Genomic DNA, 20138 nt, shown 5'->3' with positions numbered 1-20138 from the left:
TCAGAGCGCCAGGGCCCAGGCCACCGTCCACAGGGCGCTCGGGGGCAGCAGCAGCAAGGCGGCCAGCAGCGGGCCCGAGGCCCCTGCGGGAGGAGAGGCGGCCGAGGTGCAGGAGCAGACCTCGAAGGCGTCCTCGGCGCGGCTCTGGCCATGCTGTCCTGGCTGGGCATGGGCCCTGGCCTCTCCACCCGCCGCCTCCGGGTCCGCCTGCGGGTCTCTGCAGACCAGCCAGTCCCGCGCCGTGGACTGCGGGTACCCGGGGGCTGCCTCCAGCTCACCATCCAGCACCTTCCAGTATTCCTTGCCGCGGAAGAAGTAAGCAGCACCTGGGGGAGAAGAGACTGTGAGCTGTGGCCCCGTGGCACGCAGGGGTGAGGCCGAGGGAGCAGAGCGCAGGCCAGCGGGGAGATGGGGGAGCGGCGTCTTCCATGGTGGTCTGTCTCAGCCCTGGTGGCCGTCTGCAGGCAGCCGGGGCCTCCCAGGGAGAGCCTGGGGCACCCGCCAGGAGGCAGGGGGATAGACGAGAGGATCGCTCGCTCTCTTATGGGATGTTTATTGAGGGCCTACTACGTGCCAGGCCGCTCTAGGTGTTGGGGACAGAGCGTTGAAAACAGAAAGGAAGCATCTGGCCCCATCAGCAGCCTGTGTGGGGATGTGTTCTCCCCTCTGCCAGGCGGGGCTGTACCACACGGGCCTGAAGCAGGTGACCGGGCTGTGTCTGCGGGGTATGGGGCAGGTGCAAAGGCCCTGGGGCACACAGGTGCACGAGCCGGCTTCCAACGAGCCCGCCCTGATCCCCGTTCCGCCAGCAGGGAGACAGAGGCTGCGTGGGGCTCACCATCAGACCAGCGCATGGCATCGTCGAGTGTGCGGGGGATGCCCCTCCACGGGGGGCTCCGGGCGGGGTGGCCGGGGTCCATGCGCCGCATGTGCTCATCGAAGCGCCAGTACAGCTCGTCCTTAAAGAAATAAGTCTTGTCATTGTGGGCCCAGGCGAAGGCAGCGTCGACGCCGCCCGGCGGGAGGCCGAAGTCTGAGACGGGCCGTGGGTATCCTTCCTCTACGTTATTGTCCTTAAATACCCAGTATCTGTCTCCTGGGGGTGAGAGAGAGCGCCGTGGGCCAGAGCTCGGCCCACCCCGTGGGGCGCAGGCTCCAGCCGTCCCTCTCCCTGTCGCCAGCCCCGTGCCATCGCCGGCCCCACCACGCCCCGGGGGCCTCTCGTGTATTTACTGAGCACCTGCTCTGCACCCAGCACGGGGTTGGCCCACCTGCCGGCAGCCTGAGGACCCGGGTGCTGATGAGGCACCCACTCCACAGACAGGGGACAGATGGCCCGACCCCTGGAGGCCGGGGGGCTCTGACCGGGCGGGGCGTTGTCATCGTCGCGGGCAGAGACAGGAAGGCCACTGGTCAGGGCCTGACGCGGACACGCGGTGCACCTCTGTCAGCGTTCACAGAAGCGAGACGTTTAGAAATCACCAAGTACTTGCATTCCATATGTCAAATTAAAAAGAAATGGTTTAGGGGCACCTGGGTGGCTCAGTGGGTTAAGCCTCTGCCTTCAGCTCAGGTCATGATCTCAGGGTCCTGGGATCGAGCCCCGCATCGGGCTCTCTGCTCGGCGGGGAGCCTGCTTCCCCCTCTCTTCCTCTCTCCCTACTTGTGATCTCTGTCTGTCAAATAAATAAATAAAATCTTAAAAAAAAAAAAAAAAAGAAACGGTTTAGGGTATTTGGGGGGGCACATCCTTGACTGTGCTCAGGAAATATCACTACGTTGTTCTGCCAGTCAAGTTCTGCCCTCTGGCCTGGCGATGAGCGGCTCTTTAATACGCAGGAGAGGAGCGGGGAGCAGGGGGAGGGCGGGGAAGAGAACAGGTAAAAACGTTTTGCCAGACAAAGGATTAGAATAGACATTTCCCCAAGGAAGATGCTGAAATGGTCAAAAGGCAACATAGGTCGATGCCTGAGGTAACTAATTAGAGAAACGCAAATCAAAACCAGCAGGGGATATACCATCTCACACCCATGAGAATGGCCTCGAGCAGAAAACCTGAAAAGACAGAGTGTTGGTGAGGATGTGGAGAAACGGTGCCCTGCTGGAATGTAACTCCGCTGGGAAAACGGTCTGGACGGTCCCCAAAATATTCCACACAGAGCCTCCAGCAATCCCGCTTCCCAGTAGATACGGGAAGAGTCCGAGGCAGGTCTCAGAGGGGTCCGTGCGCACCTGCGTTCCCAGCAGCATCACTCACAGGTGCCAAGAGGGGGCAGCACCCCAGGTGTCCACGGGTGGGCGGTGGACACACACCAGGTGGGCCGACCACACGATAGATCACCTTGAAAAGGATGGACGCCGGGGAGGGGGGGGTCGGTGTTTCCTGGGAAGACGGAAGTCCTGGAGGTGGATGGTGGTGGCTGCACACCGTGGGAAGGGGCACGTGGACATGGTTAAGATGATAAAGTTTTAGGTGCTTCTTTTCTTTTTGACCACAATTAAAAGCATAATTTAAAAAAATCCTTAGCCAGAGACAGGAGACAACTGGACTGCCTGAGTGGGGAGGGGGCGCCTGATGCAGACCCCCCCACACACGGGCCCCCTACAGCTGAGGGGGACGGAGGGCAGCTGTGCCCACAACGCAAAGGGCAGGAGACACGGGGCGAGGGAGGGCTGAGCCTGGAGGGTGCGCTTGCCCGGGTGGGCGCCGTGGACGCCGCCGAACAGCCCCCGCTGCGGACGGGGCGGCCTAGGACACATCCGTCCTCGTGGCTCCTGTGGAAGAAAACGTGCAAGAGCAGAAGTCGCTCAGGAGAAACTGCAGGGTGACCTGCCCGGGGGGCACTGGTCTGGACGCGGCGGACGCGCCGGGGGCAAGCAGACGCTGGGTAAAGGGTCCCGGTGTTGGCCGCTCCCTCCCACCGATTCAGGAAAACACAGGCCCAGAACCGTCCGCAGAAGGAAAGGAAGCAAACAGAGTAAAATGTGAGCAGGGGGGCGAAGCTGGATGACGGGCACGCGGCCTCACGGGCTGTTTCTGCAACGTTCCTGGAAGTCCGAGATCACCGTGTGGCGCCGTGGAGCCACCTCCCAGCTCCCGCGGGTGCCGTGAGCCGGGGGACAGCCGAGCACGCAGCGGCTGCTGTCCGCGCGGAGGAAGGAGGCAGCAGGCGCGCCCCGCGGCCCCCCACGTGCGCCATGCGCGCCACACGCTCTCTCTGAGAGGCGGGGCCCCATCCAGGGAGGCCAACAGGCAGCGCCCACGGCACTGCAGGCGGCGTGTCCCATTTGTCTGGCTTTGCTCTTCCTGAAGGTTGAAATAACAGGGGCCATCGACAGGGAGCCCCCCGGAGCCTGGCTGCCGACTCGCCCCGCGCACGGGGACCGGACCCACGGGAGCCGGTGGGGATGGACCGGCCACCCCGACAGCTCACAGCTGACAGCTGCCCAGCCCCAACCAGGCGTTGGCAGGTGACAGGCAGGAGCACGAGAAATGTGCAGAGTATCTGCTACCTCCTCAAAGAGACAGGTCCCCCGTTCAGGCGCGAAGAGCTGCTGTGGCGGGTTGACAGTGCTCCCCCAAACGCACGCCCACTTGGACCTCAGCATCAGACTCACGGAGGAACGGGGTCTTTGCAGGTGAAATTAGTTAGGAGTGAAGTCACGCCGGAGTCAAGGGGTCCTCACATCCGCTGACTGGTGTCCTTGTCAGAGAGGACGCACGCGACAGAGAGGACGCAGTGAGACACACGGACAGAGCCCGGGGGGACACAGGCAGGGCCAGGTGGCGGGGGACAGTCTCCCACGCAGCCTCAGAGGGAACCAGTCCTGCCAGCACCGGGCCTGGGGACTCGGGCCTCCGCGGCTCCTCTACCCGCTCAGTGGGACGTGGACACGGGAAGGGCGGGGGGCGCGAGGCTGACCAGCTCCATCCGGCCCGCTGGCCTGCACTCAGCTCAGGCCCCAGGCGGCCACACCGTCCGAGAGCTGGATGCTGGTGCCGCAGGGGTCTCCCGATGTTCAAATGTTGAGAAATAACCCCAGTCTAGGAGACCATCCCCTGCAGGTCCCACCTCCCTGCCGTGGCCTTGGGGGGCAGGACCAGGAGGCAGTGATTCTGCCATCAGGGGGCCCACGGTATGTGGCTCTGGGGGTCCCCTCTGGTGGGGAGGGGTCAGCCTCTGGAGCCTGCATAAAGCTGGGCTGGACAGCCTGGGTCAGGGCAGGAGCGTGGCTTCAGCCCGGGGAAGTGGGGTGGCTCACCCCAGAACACAGCACACAGGGCAGTGCATGTGTGACGGCGAGGCGCCCTGCCCGAGGTGCCCGCACACCTGTGGGACTCCTGCCGCAGGCCCGGCATCCAGCCCGCGCCCCAAGAGCAGGCAGTGCCTCCCCAGTTCAGCCCAGGGAACCCTGCCCAGGGAGTGGGGCGTGGGGGGGTACAACACCCAGCTGGCAGCAGACCCGTCATTGTCGTCCACAACCACGGGGAGCCGTGGAAGAGGTGGGACCTGGGCAGGGCTCCCACGGTGCAGAGAGCAAAGCCAGCTCCCTCCCCGTGGGCACACACCTGCACTTCTGGGCTCCCGCACCCCACTCTGGCCTCACCCCCTCCTTGGGAATCTGGGTGCCCAGCAGGATGGTTCTTGCCTTTGCACTGGCCATTCCCTCTACCTGAATGCTGTTCCGTCAACTCTCCCTGACCCTAACTCCCTCATCACGTGCAGGTGCCAATCGTCTCCTGTGGGAATGAGGGGGATCCCTACCTGTGTTGCACACCCAGCAGCGGCCATGGCCACCAGGGTGTGAGGACACAGTAGGTGCTCAGTAAATACACTCAGACCTTGTGCCCGTGAGTGAGCTGTCCCTGCCCCGAGCAAACCGCAGGGCTCCTGGGGCACGGCCCAGGCCCCAGCTGCCCCGCGGGCAGAGCGCCGGGTGGGGGTCCGCCCACCTTTGAAGAAGACGATCTTGTGGTCGCTGGTGCGCTCGTACACGGCGTCCACGCTGTCCAGGCGCGGCGGCAGACCCCGCCAGAACCGGTGCATCTGCGCGGGCCGCAGTGACACCAGGTGCCCATCCCGCGTCAGTCGCCAGAAGTACTTTCCTGGGGGGACAGGAAGGGTGTGGGGCTGCAGACCCCCACCCCCACATCTGCACCAGAGGGGGCCACCCTTCCATCGGTCAGCCACTCACTGGGCGCCTGACCTGGTGGTGGTTACCTTTAAAGAAAAAGGCCTCCCCGCGGATCTGGGCCACAGCATCGAAGTCCGTACTGCAGCGGTGGGGCACGTCCTTCCTGGGCCTGGGGGCAGAGAACGCCAGGAGGCCTGGGGAAGGGGCTTGGGGGAGGGGCAGCGGGAGGGGTGCCTGGGTGGGGGAGAAGGGGATGCTGGGGCTGGGGGCAGAGAAGGGGAGAGGGAAGGGGGAGGGTGTGAGGGAGAGAGAGGTGGGGGCTGGGGCAGAGTAGGGGAGAGGGGAGGGGGTGGGGCAGAGAGAGGGGAGGGCTGGGACAAGAGTAGGGGTTGGCTAGGGAAGAGGGAGGTGGATAAGGGCTGGAAAGAGAGAAGGGGTATGGGTAGGGGAAACGGGGTACTGCGGCGAGGGCAGAGGGGGGTGGGCGGGGGAGAGGGGATGCTGGGGCTGGGGGTGGGGGTGAAGGAGTGGGAGCTGGGGGCACAGACCCAGGCGGGTTGGCAGGAACTGCCTTCCTGAGCCGCTCTGAGGAGCTGGGCTTTACAAAACCCTGGAAGGAGCCCCCACATCACTGTCTGCGGCTCGGAGATGCGGGACGATGGAGTGTGTCAAGACAGAAAAGGGAATTAAAGGGAGTTTTGTGTGTCAACTACACTTAATAACCAAAAACCCACAGCCTGCACCCCTTTTCTAGGGTCCAGAGTGCGGGAGCGGGGCATCGGGGAGCATAACGGGGAGCATATCTGGGATAAAGGTGAGAGGTTCACCACCTCTGTTGCCCAGGGTCGGGGTGAACAGGTGCCCCTCTGCTGTCTGGGGTTTAAGGAAAGGGATGTGGCCCCCAGAGCTGTGGCTTTCTCAGAAGAGCCAGGAGGGTCTGAGCCACAGTCAGGGGTGGTGCCGGCCATGGTGTGCAGACCAGGGGCCCACGGCTTACGGGGAGTTGGACCGATTGTCGGGGGGCTCTGGCAGGAGCGGAGGCTCCTCGGGCTCCAGGGCGTCTGGCTGTGCCGTGGGGGACACAGACTCCCGCACGCCTGTGGGGACAGGAGGATGCATTAAACCTGTGAGTCCGCCTCCCTGAAAACCCTCCCTGCTCCCCAGGACCCCCATACGGAACTGCGGCCACTGGGAGGCAGGCCCTACACGTGCGCAGGGCCCAGAGCATCGTGGCACGAGTAGGAGACATACGGGTCCCCAGGTATGCTCCTTGACCTCTATCCCCCCAGGCCCCTTCGTGGGTGCAGAATGAGGTTGTCGCCCCGACCCCTTCGTGGGGAGAGAACCCAAAGAACCAAACACAGGGGTTCCAACCGAAACTCGTCTGTGAACGAGCACAGCAGCCAAAACGCGGGAAACGCCCCGCGTGTCCACCAGCTCGAGTGGACAGAGAACGCTTGGCCACCGAGGGAAGGAAGCGGTGGCGTGGGACGTGGGCGGGCGGCGGGCAGCCTCGGGAACAGGGTGCTCAGGGAGAGAAGCCGACACAAAAGGCCACGCAGGTGCCTTCCATTTGTGTGAGAAGTCCATGGCCGTGCACACACACAGAAAGGAGGTCGGTGCTGCCGGGTGGGGGAGGGGGGAACGGGGTGATGAGGAATGTTCCGGAACCAGGCAGAAGTGGCAAATGGGCAACACTGTGAACGTGGTAAAGGCCACTGACCTGTATGCCCTGAGTGGTTAATGGGGCACATTTTACTCTCGTAGAAGAAGCCCAGAGGCTACGGAGGGCGGAGGGCACTGAGGACCTCGCGGCAGTGGGGGAGGGGCTGCCACGGGCAGGAAGGGGAGCAGGGTCTGGCCACGGTGCGGGGGGCACACTGGGGTCGGGGCAGGGAGACCAAAGCCACACACGGGGATGGGACGACCGTCTCTGGCCCAGGCTGGCAGGCTGGGGCCTCCTCCTGTGCCAGTTCCTGACGCGTCCGCAGCAGAGCAGGTCCCCAAGGCAGGCTCTGTCGGCTGCCACAGGCCACCCAGCCTCCCATCTCTAAGTGGGGATGGCTGGTGCTCCCTCATAGGTGTGAAGACGGGGCGCCGCCAGGCACATGTGTGGTCTGCTTAGGCCTGGGGCGCCGTCCCTGCCCGCCGTGGTCGCCGCCGACAGCAGTCTGGGGGCCGGCCCGGGATCTCGGCCAGGGCTCAGAGGCTCCGGGGCGAGCTCTGTTAGCAGGCCTGCAGGCGCCGCATCCAGGGAGCCCGGCGATGGCTGTTTCCTCACCCCACGTGCATGGGGGGTGCAGCTAAGGTGCACCCTTAGACGCTGAGCTCGCGCGGACGGACAAGACGGAAAAAGCCCTCCTCCTAGGGCGTTCTGTGCGCTGGGGGTCCCCTGCCTTTCCGTCCCCATCTCTGGGGACTCTTGTGGCTGACTCTGGGAGAGGACTCACCGTACAGTTGCCAGACCCGCACCCTGTCCTCGTAGGGGAGCCGGTAGTGCAGAGGGTCGCCCACCGGGCCCTGGTAGTAGGGCTGCATGATGGAGCTTGTGGCCGCCACGTGGCTCAGCCCGATGGCATGGCCAAACTCGTGGACAGCCACCGCAAACAGATCCATCTCGTGGGTATCTGGGAACACGGGGAGCAGTGGGTTAGCGGAGGGACGGCCAGCTGGGCTGGGCCACAAGGATGGGACAAGCTCGAGCAGAGGCTGGGGGGCACCCATGGGGAGGGGTGTGATGTGAGGGGTTCGCTGTCCTGGTTCCTGCCGAGGCCCTCCAGGGGTCTACAAGGGCTTCTTGGGCCTGAGTTCCTGCCATGCAAAGGGCCCACAGGCGCTAAGGGGTCCTTGCGGGTTCCTCAGGCTGGGACCAGCTCCCCCCAGGCCAGAGTGACCCCACAGTGGCCCCCATCTCTGGGCGCATATCCGTGCCCTGGGCCACATGGCTCCGCCCCTTTGCCCACCTTGGGCCTGGGGGCCTGTTCCAGGGCCGGTGGGGCTCAGGGAGCGAGGGGACGAGCGCGTGAAGGCCCACAGAGGCCTGCAAGCTTCTGCCACCTCTTGGAAGCTGGGACCAGGATAAGGACCAGCCCGCTCAGCCCATCAGGGGGGAGACACCTCGAGCCGCGCCTGTGAGCCCAACATCAGCCAGACATCCGGACGGCGGGGGGAGGCCAGCCTCCCTGCGCCGGACAGACACACGCTGCTCTGGGCCGCGGGGGCTCTTCCTCCCCTGGGCCTCTAACCCGGGGGGTCCCTGGGACTCAGCCTCAGCCTGACACACCTGAGGAGCGGAAGGCCCAGGGTTCGTCATCGTCGAAGTGGGCGTCCCCCGCGGCGTGGTGGTCTCCGGGGAAGAAGGCGTGGGCCACTGTGCCGCCAGGGCCGTCGAAGGGGTAGGCGTCGTTGTGGTCAGCCGTGGAGAAGTCGATCTGGATGTCTGCTGCGCTGCCCGCCACCTCGTGGAAGTTGAGGGGCGTGATGTCGCTCCAGACTTTGAGGGCATAGTGCATGAGCGCCCGCACTGTGTCGCGGCCCAGGGGCGAGTCCCGTGGGAATGTGCGGACCCTGGGGGGTGGGGTCAGGGACCGAGGTCTGTCCACCAGGTGCAGGCCCTGTCCCCACCCCGGGCCAATGGGGGCTCCCACATCCTTCCCCAGGGCTGCCCTTCCAGGCCTTGTTGGGAAACAGGCTTTTGCGGATGGAGTTAAGAGTGAGACGAGGCCTCCTGCATGGGGTGAGTCAGAGGACATGGTGGGGGATGCAGGGACCGGGCAGAAGGCCTCGGTGGGTCGGACGCGGCCAGCAGCACCCAGCAGAGAGGCTGGGGGTGGTTCCCCCACCGGCTCACCATGGAGCCTTGGAAGGAGCCAGCCCCGCGACCCCCGGACCTCCGGCTTCCAGCCTCCGGAACTGAGGACACACTCCCCATCCACGAAGCCTGGCTTGCGGGCGCTTGCTTCAGCAGCCCCCGACACTGGGCCCCAGAGGGTCCGGCAGGCGCAGCCCACCCACCTCCAGGACAAACTCCGTCTGTTCCACGTGGTCGGAGCTGGAACCTGGCGCCTCCTTCGCGCTGGGGCTGCGGCCGGGAGGTCGGGGAGGGAACACCGCGGGGTCTTCATCAGCGCCAGGGTAGCCTCGTCTGCGGGGGCAGCTGGGGGTCAGGTCCCCTGGAGCTGGCACCAGGCTCAGGCCCTCCTCCCCATTCCCTACCCGGGACTCCAGTGTGCCAGGCCTCACCGTCGGGGGAATGTCCACGACCAGGACAGGGGCCACGCAAAGCATTTACTAACCACGGCAGTGCCTGGACCCATCGGAGGGGTCACCGCAGGGCCCTGGCCGTGGGAGGCAGCTCGGCCCCGACCTGCATCCCACAGGCCGATGCTCCCGGCGGTTCAGAGCACACGCACCTGGCCAGCTCTGCTGTGACACGGACATTCACGCCTCCTCTGAGGCCTGGGCACAGAGGCACTCCCTCCGCCCATGGAAGGGGCTCTCCAAGCCAGGGGTTTGCTGCCAACATGCAAACGCGGGCGCGCTCACGTAGACACCCCAGATTTCTGGTTTCCCGTGGGAAGCTGCAAGTTTTGGCCGCATGGATCTGCCACTCGCACGGGACAAGAACCAACTGGGACTGTGGTTGGGCAGATCCTGCCCCGACAGCTGGCCCCCTAGGCCCCCATGGGCTCAAGAGTGTGAGACCCCGCTGGACGGCACGCAGATGGGTCTGGGCACAGCTGGCTCACACTCTCCCCACACTGCACCCACATCTGGGGGTGGTGAGCATGCTGGGGATCCCATGTCCCCAGGGACAGCAGGCCCAGCCCTAACCCCACTCCCCACAGGCAGGCTGGAGAGGGTCAAGGGACCCAAGGGGCAGCCGGGGGGGAAGGGGGGGCAGTCAGGGGAACCCCATCTCCCACCACCACTGGGGGACTGACCCAGGATGCCGGTGGCCTCCAGACCTCCGAACCGCTGCATGGCCACAATGGCCTTGGTCAGCTCCTCCTGTGTCTGCAGCTGCCCTGTTGTGGGGTCTGCAGGGGGCAGGTAGCCGAACCTGCTCAGCCACTCCTGAGAGCAGAGAGCAGAGTGAGGCGTGGAGGTGGCGGGCTCAGCCCTACAAGAAGAGCTGCCTGCCCTTGAGGTGAGGGGCAGGCCTCTTCCAGCCCTGATCACCACCGGCCCCGGCCCCCCATTAGCCCACAGGGCACCTCGTGCCCCCTCTTTAAGTTACTTTATGGACAGATGCTGGAGAAACATCTTAATAAACTTAATGCCCCTTAGAAGGGGTGAGCTTATGCAGTGCACCACCTGTACGACTGTCCATGGCAGCCCATCCCACCTCACTTCTCCTGAGCCAGGACATACCCAGGGCACACTTGAGAAAGTGAAATTATAAAAAGGTTATTACACGTGGCAATTGCCAAATTTAGGCCCGGAGCCACCTTGGGAGGCAACAATCTAGGACCTGAGGTCTGAAATCTATACTGAGGAGGGTAGTAGGCTCAGACTTTGGCTTTAAGAATCTGGTCATGAGCCGCCCGACTCTGAAGCCAGGCTGTCTGGGGGCAAATCCCACTGGGCCACCAGTTTCTTGGGCACCTGGGACAAGTCCCTCAACCCCTCTGGGCGGTCTCCTTGCGAGGGTACCATGAGTTAGAACACAGAAAGTGCTCACAGTGGCACCTGGTGCAGGTGCTCTAAGCCACATACATGGCGTTGCCAGGGGACAGCTCTGCCAAAAAGCGCCCTGGCACTGGGGTCCCCTGAGCCAAACAGGAAGCAGGAATGGCAGGTGACCCTTCCCCATGGACACAAATAGAGTCCCCTCCCCAAGCCCCAGCACCTTCACCCCTGTGGGGGGATAGGGACAAAGGGCGGCGCTGACACCATTCATTGGGGGAGCCTCAGCTTCAACCCCCAAATGGTGTCACACCCATTTCCTTGCCTAGGTGACATGAAAGCCTCAGGCCAGGTGGACAGCGGTGGGCTCCCCAGTGGGTGAGGACCCGTAGGTGGGTGGGGGGTGAGGTTGCAGGAATTCCCTGAGCCCCTCCCCCCCCAGGTTTGGCTCCAAGAAAGGAAGCAACCTGCACGCCTCTTTGTTTTTTCGTGGCTCACATATGCTACCTGCAGGGTCCCCAGAAGCTTCTGAGTCTGCGGCCCCTGCCAGTAGGACCCCTGCCCAGAGGCTCTGCCCCCACAGGGGGCCCAGCAGGTGCTCCGTGGGAGGGAGTCCACACTCCTAGAATTCTCAGGAGCTTCAGTGGACCAGGAGGAGCCACCTCCATGATTTGCATACAATTTGCATACACCTGCAGAGAACCAGCCAGATTCCTCTCTTTCCAGGAAACACAGTCTTTCCTGGGTTTCTCTGTTCCTTTAACCCCTCAAACCCTTATTGGCCCAGAACCGCCAGTCCTGATAGAAGACCCCTTAGAGGCTGTGTGGACCTGGGGCCCTCGGAAGCTGTCGGACATGACTGGGTAGTGGTGACAGTGACTTGGTCCTTGGACAGAAATCAGGAGACGCTCCTGATTAGAGGGGCCCGAGGAGTGATGCCCTATGCTCAGATGAGGTGGGCATCGGCTGAGACAAGCCCACCTCCCCACCCCGCCCAAAGATCTAACCCTCCTCAGGGTTAAATCTTTGCTGTCCCTGAACACCCCTCTTCCTTTGGGAGGATCCCCTTCGCATCACTTGGAACACATGAAAGCGTGTCTATCTCAGGTTCCAAGACGGGATGTGTCCCGTGACAAGCACCCGGCTAGGCATTAGAGATACTCAACACAAAACATGTATATTTGAGGCTACACACGTTTTTGGGAAAAATTTCACAAATATTTGAAACTTGTGATTTTGCAGTTTTCTTTCTGAATGTCAGCACACACACACACACACACACAAACACACACACACACTTCAAAGCCCTGCTGCTCAACACCACAAGGCTGCCCCCTCCAGGAAGCCCTCAGGAGTCTCCTGCTGTACTGGATGCCAAGCAAGGGTGCCAGCCCCCACCCTCCTCACTGGGGAAGGGTCCATCCCAGCGGGTGCCTTCCCCTGCCCAGCTGCTTCTGACAGGCTGGGGCTGAGGCGTGAGAGAGAAGGACCGCCCCCGCACCGCCCTGCCCCAGCTGGCTGGCCTGTGGGTCAAGGTAAGAGCTGGGTCTCTGCACTGAGAGGCTCCACGTCCCCCCGCACAGGGTTCTGTGGGGCTCAGGAAGGAGTCCTGGCACCCCATTCCTGGGGTCTCCAGGGAAGTCTGGCAGGATACTCCCATTTTCGGGCTTAGAGAAGCCAAGAGCACTTCAGGCAGTTTTGAAACATTTGTCAACACCGAAAAGCAGGTTTTAGCCGCCAGTCCGAGTGGCCAGCCCGGGTTAACTTGCAGAAGAAGGGGCAGCTGAGTGCAGGCACGGCCCCGGACAGGGATGGCAGCCCCCAAGGTCAGTGGCCACCCCCACTTGCCCTGGTCCTGGGAACACTGCAGCCTGTGGCATCCCCGTAGTGCAGGACCCCGAGATGGGGCCAAACCTGAGGGGCTGGCCAGGGAGCCCCCACCTGCAGGCAAGGGCTGGGGGTGTCTGTGTCCTCAATCACACTTCCCACCTCCCCCCAGTGTGGGTCCTCCTGACGACATCAGCATCACAGAGCAGTCCCGTCTGAAGCCCCAGCTGTCTCCTCCCTGGGGCCCCCAGAGGCCCCTGCAGTCCTGTGGGGGAGGCTTCTGGGTCCATTCCTGGACAGTGCAGGGTGGGAGGGTGGGAGCACCCACCAGCTGGCCAGGGGAGATCCTAAGGAGGAATCTGACAGCAGGATAAGCCCCTGGTGGGTGTGGGGGGACGATGGTGGCTGTTGGCCCTCGGGTGGCCAGGGGGATGGCATTGGGCCTGCCAGCCCGTGGGGTACCTGCCCAGGCCAGTCATCGGTGGAGGCCCAAGTGTCTGGAATCCAAAAGCCCTATTTGGCGGGGAGGCTCAGTGGCCCTGGCAGAGGCAATAAGGGGTCCTCGGGGAGAGGGGGCGGCTAAGACCGGGCTTCCTCCACCTGCCAGCTCACCTCCGTCTGGGGAGGAGACTGGCAAATTCCCAAATGGCCCGGCTTCCTTTTTCTCCCCAGGCAGCGCTACATTTTGAGGCCAGGGAGACTAATGGGTGCGAGCGGCGGGGGCTTTAATCCGGGACGCTGACGCTGGGCCAGCGCTGCACCGGTTCTCGGGTGGGAGTGGCGGGGGTCGCCGCAGGGGCCAGACGCTGCTCCTGCCTCCTCTTCGTGGGTACCCACCGCAGGATCCCGTCCCCACCCCACCCCCGGGGGTCCCGGCACCCCGCAGTCGCTACGGAGCCCGCGGGGTGCACGCCCAGGCGCCACTCCCTCTGCGCCCACCCCGCCCTCCCTGCGCCGTCGCCACGGCGACCGCGTCTCCAGGGCAACCAGGCTGCAGCAGCGGAGGTGAACCTTCCAGAAGGCCGTGGGGACGGGAGGGAAAGAGGAGGGGAGGAGAGAAGCAGGGGTGCCCCTACCCCGCAGCTGCTGCCCCAGCCGGGAGGATCCCCAACAGCCGAGGAGATGAGCTCTGCCTCCTCCTAGGGACCCCTGAGCTGAGCCATTACCCAGATGGGGAAACTGAGGCTGGGGTCATGGTGCCTGGTGCCAGGCCCTGGCAGGACACGGGGCAGTACATCAGGCTGGCCTTTCCCGGTTCGCCCACGCGGCCCGAGGCCTCTGCGCTTTAATCTTTCCCTGTGTGCTCATCACATTTAATACCGGGGTGTCCAGCTACATCGCCAACAGGTCTAACTGCCCTCCCCACTCTTCAGAGTCTCAGGGAAGCGCCGTCCCGGCCCCAGGGCAGCCCCAGCAGGTGGGTAAAGGGAAAGCAGCCCAGAGGCTGCCGGAGAGGGATGGCACTGGGCTGCGCTGTCCTGTGACTCACCAAGCCCACAAACACGAAGTGCTTACTGTGTGCAAGGTCTCATGTGGTCCCCCCCACTGTCCCACCATGTGGCCGCTGTCGTCCCCACATACAGATCGCAGGTGGGGGCCTTTATAAAGCCTGTGGTGAACATGATCCCCTGGAGCCGGGCCTGGGTGCCTGTAGGTGTGCCAGGGACCATGGCTGTGGATGGCTGACCCGTGGGCCCTTCCCCTGCACGGCCCATCTCCAGCTGGACCCCCCGCCTCTGGGGGGCGGGGCACAGAGAGCAGGTGTCCTTAGCATTCACGGCTCTGCTCAGATGATGGAGCCCAGGCTCAGAGGCTGCTGTGGGGCCGCGCTGTGTGCAGACGCCAACCCCCCCACCCCACAGCAGTGTGGCTCAGGAGCCGTGGGGCTGCCAGGCAGTGGCTTCGGAGCACCCTCAGGCCCCCAACACTCAGAGGATGCAGAGCAGAGCCCGGCTGGAACCCACACGGTGCCAGCTCACTGCCCGCCCGGAGCACCTCCAATTGGCACCCATTGGGGGGGCAGCGTGCCCACCACCTCCACTCAGCCCCCGAGATGCGTGCCCCCCCACCCCCGTCACATGTCCAGCCAGCAGTGGAGCCCGGAGCGGTGGTCTGGCGCTGTCCCTGTCTGGCTTGTTTTGCCAGGGGGGCCGTTATAGATCCTGAAGGGGAATGACCCGAGAGGTCCTCAGGACGGGAACCCTGGTGCTTGTCCTCCTCTGGGAGCTGATGGCGGGAGGCTGCCGGGGACCCAAGCCCCAGTGTCAATCCCAGTGTCTTCCCCGTGGGGATGCTCCTAGGTACCCCCCTGGACAGCCCCCCATTCCCTGTCTAGCCACCTGTCTCTCTCAGGCTGGGCGCTGGCTGGGCCGGGCACCCTGGGGACAGCGAGGGCCTTGGAGAGCCCACCCTGCAGACAGGGCTCCAGGCCCAGACAGTGTCCTAGGACACAATAACGGGGAGCAAGCAAACATAGCAACAGTGACACTGGACTGTGACTGTGTCGTGCGTGACCATCTTTAGCAGAAGTGATCCCAACAGCCAGCAGTCACTGAGACCTCCTCCGTTCGCTAACCGCTCCGTGCTCGTGACACCCCTCAGGGCAGAGCTCCGTGAGGCTGGGGCGCATCGCCTGCAATGTCCAGTCCATGCCTGGCGCACAGCAGACACTAAGTAAGGACTTGCTAAATGAATCTGCTGAGGTGGGCACCATTATCCCCATTTCACAGATGGGGACACAGAGTCTAGAGAGATTAGGACATGTACCCACAGTCACCTAGCAGCACGGGGCAGGGCTGGGACTGGAGCCGGCGGTGGGGGGTCTGGCCTCAGAGCCTATTCCCATAACCTCTGTGCTAGGAGGGGACGTGGCAGGGTGCAGGCACTAATTAAATGGCGGTCAGGGAAGATGTGTCTGGCAGCCTGACAGCAGGCTGAGACCTGGAAGATGAGAAGCTGGTCAGGTGACAAACCCTACAAAAGTTCAGGGAGGTGGGCATGGCAGATGCAAAGGCCCTGAGGCAGGAAGCAACCTGGGAAGTTCCACAGAGAAAGGAGTTCTGTGGATTATAGGAGGGAGGCGGATTACAGAAGCTGGCCACCAGGAAGGAGTGGGACCTGAGTCTGTGCGAGTGGGGAAGTTGGGCTGTGAGTCCTGCCAGACCACTCTGTTCTGCCCCTCCTGAGAGCTGGACAGCGCTCGGGGGACACTGCTCTCAGTTTATGGGGAGCAGATGCCTCATCCTCCATGAGCAAAGCACAAACCCTACACCCAGAGCATCTCACTAGAAACTCAGACCACCACCGACAGGCAAGAAGCACACACTCCTAGAAGACACTGTGTCAAACCCCCTGCCAAGCCCCAAATCCTGTGCAGCCTTCACTCCACCACCCCCATCCCCAACACGCAGGCCGCTTACTCCCTGCCAGCGCCGTGGAGAGGACTGCAGAGGCCTCACCAGAACGTCCCAGCAGCCCTGGCTCACAGACAGGAGCCTGGGGCCCCTGGGCTGGGTCTGGACCCCCCTGTGTCAAGGGCCCGCATGAGAGGAAACACGTCCTAAGTCCCCAGGCCAGCTGGTCCACACCCCCAGGGCACAGCCCTGCCCATAGGATACTGGCTTGAAGGACAAAAGCCCTACAAAGACTTCTTTCGGACTGGCCTGAAGCCCCAAAGACAGTGGGTGCTGGGGGGCAAGGACTCCCTGCAGACAGCATGCCTGGGGGGGGCGGTGCTTGGGAGGGCTGGGGTGGGGGTCTTAGGTCCTTCACATTTATTTTTATTTTTATTTTTTTAAAGATTTTATTTATTTATTTGACAGACAAAGATCACAAGCAGGCAGAGAAAGAGAGAGAGAGAGGAGGAGGCAGGCTCCCCACTGAGCAGAGAGCCCGATGTGGGGCTCAATCCCAGGATCCTGGGATCATGACCCGAGCCGAAGGCAGAGGCCCCGACCCACTGAGCCACCCAGGCAACCCGGTCCTTGACATTTAAATTCAACCTCCCATGGGGCGCCTGGGTGGCTCAGTGGGTTGGGGCCTCTGCCTTCGGCTCAGGTCGTGATCTCAGGGTTCTGGGATCGAGCCCCGCATCGGGCTCTCTGCTCAGTGGGGAGCCTGCTTCCTCCTCTCTCTCTGCCTGCTTGTGATCTCTCTCTGTCAAATAAATAGATAAAATCTTTAAAAAAAAATAAAAAATAAATTCAACCTCCCACAGAGGTGCTGGCAGGAGCTTTCCCTCTCCAAGGCTCAGGACAAAAGCAGGCTAGCTCTCTGCCCTGGGGGTGAGTGCAGTCTGGCCCAGGCCCAGGTGTCTGTCGCTGAGGTGTGCGAGGGACAGTCCCGGTCCCAAGCCAGGTCTGTGACCTCAGTCCAGAGGGCGCAGGGCCCACAGGCACCCCTGGGTGCTGAAACTGAGGAGTAGGGACCCAGAGGCCACTGGTGAGGGTGACTGTCACCCCTGCTGCAATCAGCCCCTGGGCCAGGAGGGGGACACGGGGCTCACACTCGCTCTGAGGTCCTGGCTGGCGACCAGCGTCGCCACTGTCCAGCCTCATCCCGCCCATCACCGCGGGGCCTCCTGGGGCCTCCTGGGCCATGGGAGGGTCTTGCCCCTTCCTGGCCATTCTCAGCCACACACCGGCCACCTGCCCCGGAAGTCAGCGACCACAAGCTCTGCCAAGATGCCGCGTGGTTCGGGGCCCTGGGAACTTTGTGGCTACAAGAAGAAAGCTGAGAGAAACTCCAGGGGACTGCCAACACGCAGGGCGTCCCCTTTCACACTGCCCCCCGCGCACCCCGCCAGGCCCGGGTCCCCCTCATCGGCAGGTTGCAGGTGCCAAGTGCTCCCAGCACTGCTGCCGGCCTGGCAGAGTAGCAGCGGCCTGCACGTCTGTGCCCAGGGCTGGCTGCAGGATGTGAACGTCCGGATGAAGCGAGCGGGGCTGAGCCCCGAGCACGGGCAGCCCCAGACATCCCAGCACCGAACGGGCTTCCAAGGGAATACAGCCAGCGCGGAGCAGCGGGCAGCGGCCCGTCACCCACAAAGATTAGGGGCCCAGGTCCCCACGTCCTTTTGAGTGCCCAGTCCACCTCCAGAAGGATTCTCAGGAAGAGAGGGAGGGCGGGGAAGATGGGATTTCTCCCGCGCGCCCTTCTGTGTGGCCCAAATATTGTGCTACGCTACGACCTACCCAGAAATTAAACAGCGAAAAGCTGGGACCCAGCAGGACTCCAAGTGGACAGCCCTGGGGAGCACAGCGCACTCCTCTGTCCTGCGCCCGAAGGCCCCGGCTGGGCGCAGCAGTACTCAATCCGGGTCTTTGTCCTCCCACTAAAGCCGGGGGTTTGCTGGGCAGGCCGGCCTCTCCCGGACACCAGCCAGGGCTCCAGACCCGCTGGGCTCACCTCGGGCAGAAGCTGGTCACACTGACAAAGGGGCCCTTCTCCCTGGCAGCCCCAGATCTGAATGTGCAGAGTCAGTGAGCCCGGGGCAGGGGGTGGGGGGGCTGGTCTACGGAGGGGATGGAAAGGAGCCCCCTCCCCATAAATCCTGCCTCTGAGACTTCCTGCACCTCCCGGTCTTCGGCTCTGAGCTGTCATTCCCCAGAAGGCCGCCAGAGGCCGCCCTCCACCCACAAACGTGGGCAGGAGGTGGGCAGGCAAGGCCACACCAGGAGGGACAGTCCTGCCTTCCCTGGGTGGAGGGCCTCCGCTGTTTCCCTCCGCTGTTTCCCCACAGGGCCAGATGCCGGGGCCCTGCTGTTTCTGGGGCTCCAGGCTGAGGAGCCCTATCCCCCCACCCCTCAGTGCACCCCCCAGAGTTTGGCCCAGGACTGCCTGCCCCCCACCCCCCTGGAAGCTCTGGGGAACCCAGGGAGGGAGACGAGGAGGTGCCCAGGCAGGGCTGGGAGGAGTGTGCCCACCCGCTGTCTCCGGGCAGGCAGAGAAAAACTTGAGAACTGCAGGGGATCTGAGAAATGAACTTGGCCGCATCCCCTGACTGACGGGGGATGGAGTTGGGTCCTCCTTAGCCTCTGGAGCAGGGCCTTTCTGGGCGGGAGAGAGGACCCTGAGACCCACTGCCCCCCTGATCAAGCGCTCCAGGAGCAGGTCCTGGAAGCCCCCAGCTACAAAGGAGCCCAGAGAGCATGAACTGAGGCACCCCAACTTCAGGGCAGTTTGGCTGGGAGGAAGCCCAGTATGGGGTCCCTCAGGCATCTGGATGCCGTCTGCAGGGACCATGGCTGTGCCCTCCCAGATGGCTTGGAGCACTTGGCCAGCTGGGCGGGGGTGGCCCCAGCCTGCTTCTCAGCCAGAACCTGTGGCCAAGTCCTGCCAAGTCTACGGAGCTGCGGATGACTCCCAACAGCCCCCATCCAAAAGCCCCCGCCTGCCTGAACCCCGTCTGCAGCCTGCAAGCTCCCACGGCGCTGGGAGAGGGGTCCGGCCTGCACCCCTCAGGACACCGCTGCGGGCCGTGTGCGGGGGTGGGGAGGCCGTGGCACCGGTCGCATCCCCGCGACTCAGCAGAGCGAGGGCAGCAGCAGGGACGGGAGCCCCAGAAGAAATCGTTCGGATCCAGCGGCCTCTCGCGCCCTCCCTGGCCTCTCCAACCTGGGGACGGCGACCCATAAAGTCTGAGCTCAATCCTCTGGGTCCAGAGGAGTCTGGCTGGAGGTGGGGTGCGGGAAGAGGCCACTGCCGCCGCCCCCAGGACGGTTCCCAAGGCAGGGAGACAGCCGGTGTTACGGGAGGGGGCGCTGGGGACGGCGGTGGGGCCGCATCAGAGCCTGGGAATGGAAGGGGGACCCCATCAAGCTCAGACAGGGCCAAGGGGGCGGCCGAGCAAGGCTGGCCGCCCTGGAGGCGGAAGGGGACAGGGAACAGGGCCAAGATTCATGCCCAGCGGGGGCAGGGGGCCGCTTCTCTTGCTCCCCAACACCCTACACCGAGCAAAATCGAGAGCCCCCGGCTTTCCAGGGCGCCCACACTCCGCAGCCCCGACCTTTCCTGGGTGGTGGGTGCGCGCCCCTCCCCCCGCCACTCCCACTGGGAACGCACGCGGGGAGCACTGCCTCCGGCGGCTGCGACGGCTGTCCCACTCGCCTGGGGTCCCCCTTCGGGGCCGCTCCAAGCCGCGCACAAAGGCTCGGGCCAGGAGCCTCAACCTCCGCTGCCTCCCGCGGCTGCGGCGCGCGGCGAGCGCAAGGAGCCGGGAAGGCACGCGGCGCCCCTTTCCCAGCCCCGGGTGCGCGCGCGTCAGCCGCTCAGCCTGCGCCCCGGCCTCAGTTTTCCGTCTAGGAAATGGGTCAAGGGCTCCCCGAGCTCCGGCAGGCGCCGAGGGGCACGGGCGGGGTCTTCCCCAACCGCGGGAACCCCCCGTACGCCAGCCGCGCACTCACCATTCCGAAGCTGAGGTCCTCCGCGCGGGGCGCGGGCGCGCCCCAGGTCCCGCGGGCCGCCAGCGCGAGCAGCAGCAACGGCAGCGGCGGGAGCCGGGGCCGTGGGGGCGACGGGCCGGGCCCGGGGGCAGCGCGGCGCCCCAT

At 64.1% G+C, this 20138-nt stretch overlaps 1 protein-coding gene across 1 annotated transcript; it reads right to left on the bottom strand.

The window, feature by feature from the left end:
* On the bottom strand, nt 1–20138 carry LOC111140008 (matrix metallopeptidase 17). The gene is made up of 10 exons (XM_022492405.1): nt 19995–20138; nt 10080–10212; nt 9151–9280; nt 8420–8703; nt 7587–7763; nt 6134–6233; nt 5223–5305; nt 4955–5107; nt 839–1096; nt 1–326 (listed from the first exon to the last, which is right to left on the bottom strand). The coding sequence occupies exons 1-10, from the start codon at nt 20136–20138 to the stop codon at nt 1–3; spliced, it is 1788 nt and encodes a 595-aa protein (XP_022348113.1).

The sequence above is a fragment of the Enhydra lutris genome, unplaced genomic scaffold (genome assembly GCF_002288905.1).
Source record: "Enhydra lutris kenyoni isolate GAN:26980312 unplaced genomic scaffold, ASM228890v2 scaffoldscaffold144, whole genome shotgun sequence".
Lineage (NCBI taxonomy): Eukaryota > Metazoa > Chordata > Mammalia > Carnivora > Mustelidae > Enhydra > Enhydra lutris.
This window is presented reverse-complemented; position numbering and strand designations above follow the sequence as displayed.

What these genes read in the sequence shown, in the direction of transcription:
- LOC111140008 (XM_022492405.1), bottom strand. Translation starts at nt 20,138, where the DNA reads ATGGGGCGCCGCGCTGCCCCCGGGCCCGGCCCGTCGCCCCCACGGCCC. An exon ending in CTGGGCCTTCCGCTCCTCAG is followed by an intron (nt 7,764 to 8,419) that starts GTGTGTCAGGCT and finishes CCGTGTTCCCAG; the next exon opens with ATACCCACGAGATGGATCTG. An exon ending in CAAGATCGTCTTCTTCAAAG is followed by an intron (nt 1,097 to 4,954) that starts GTGGGCGGACCC and finishes TCTCACCCCCAG; the next exon opens with GAGACAGATACTGGGTATTT.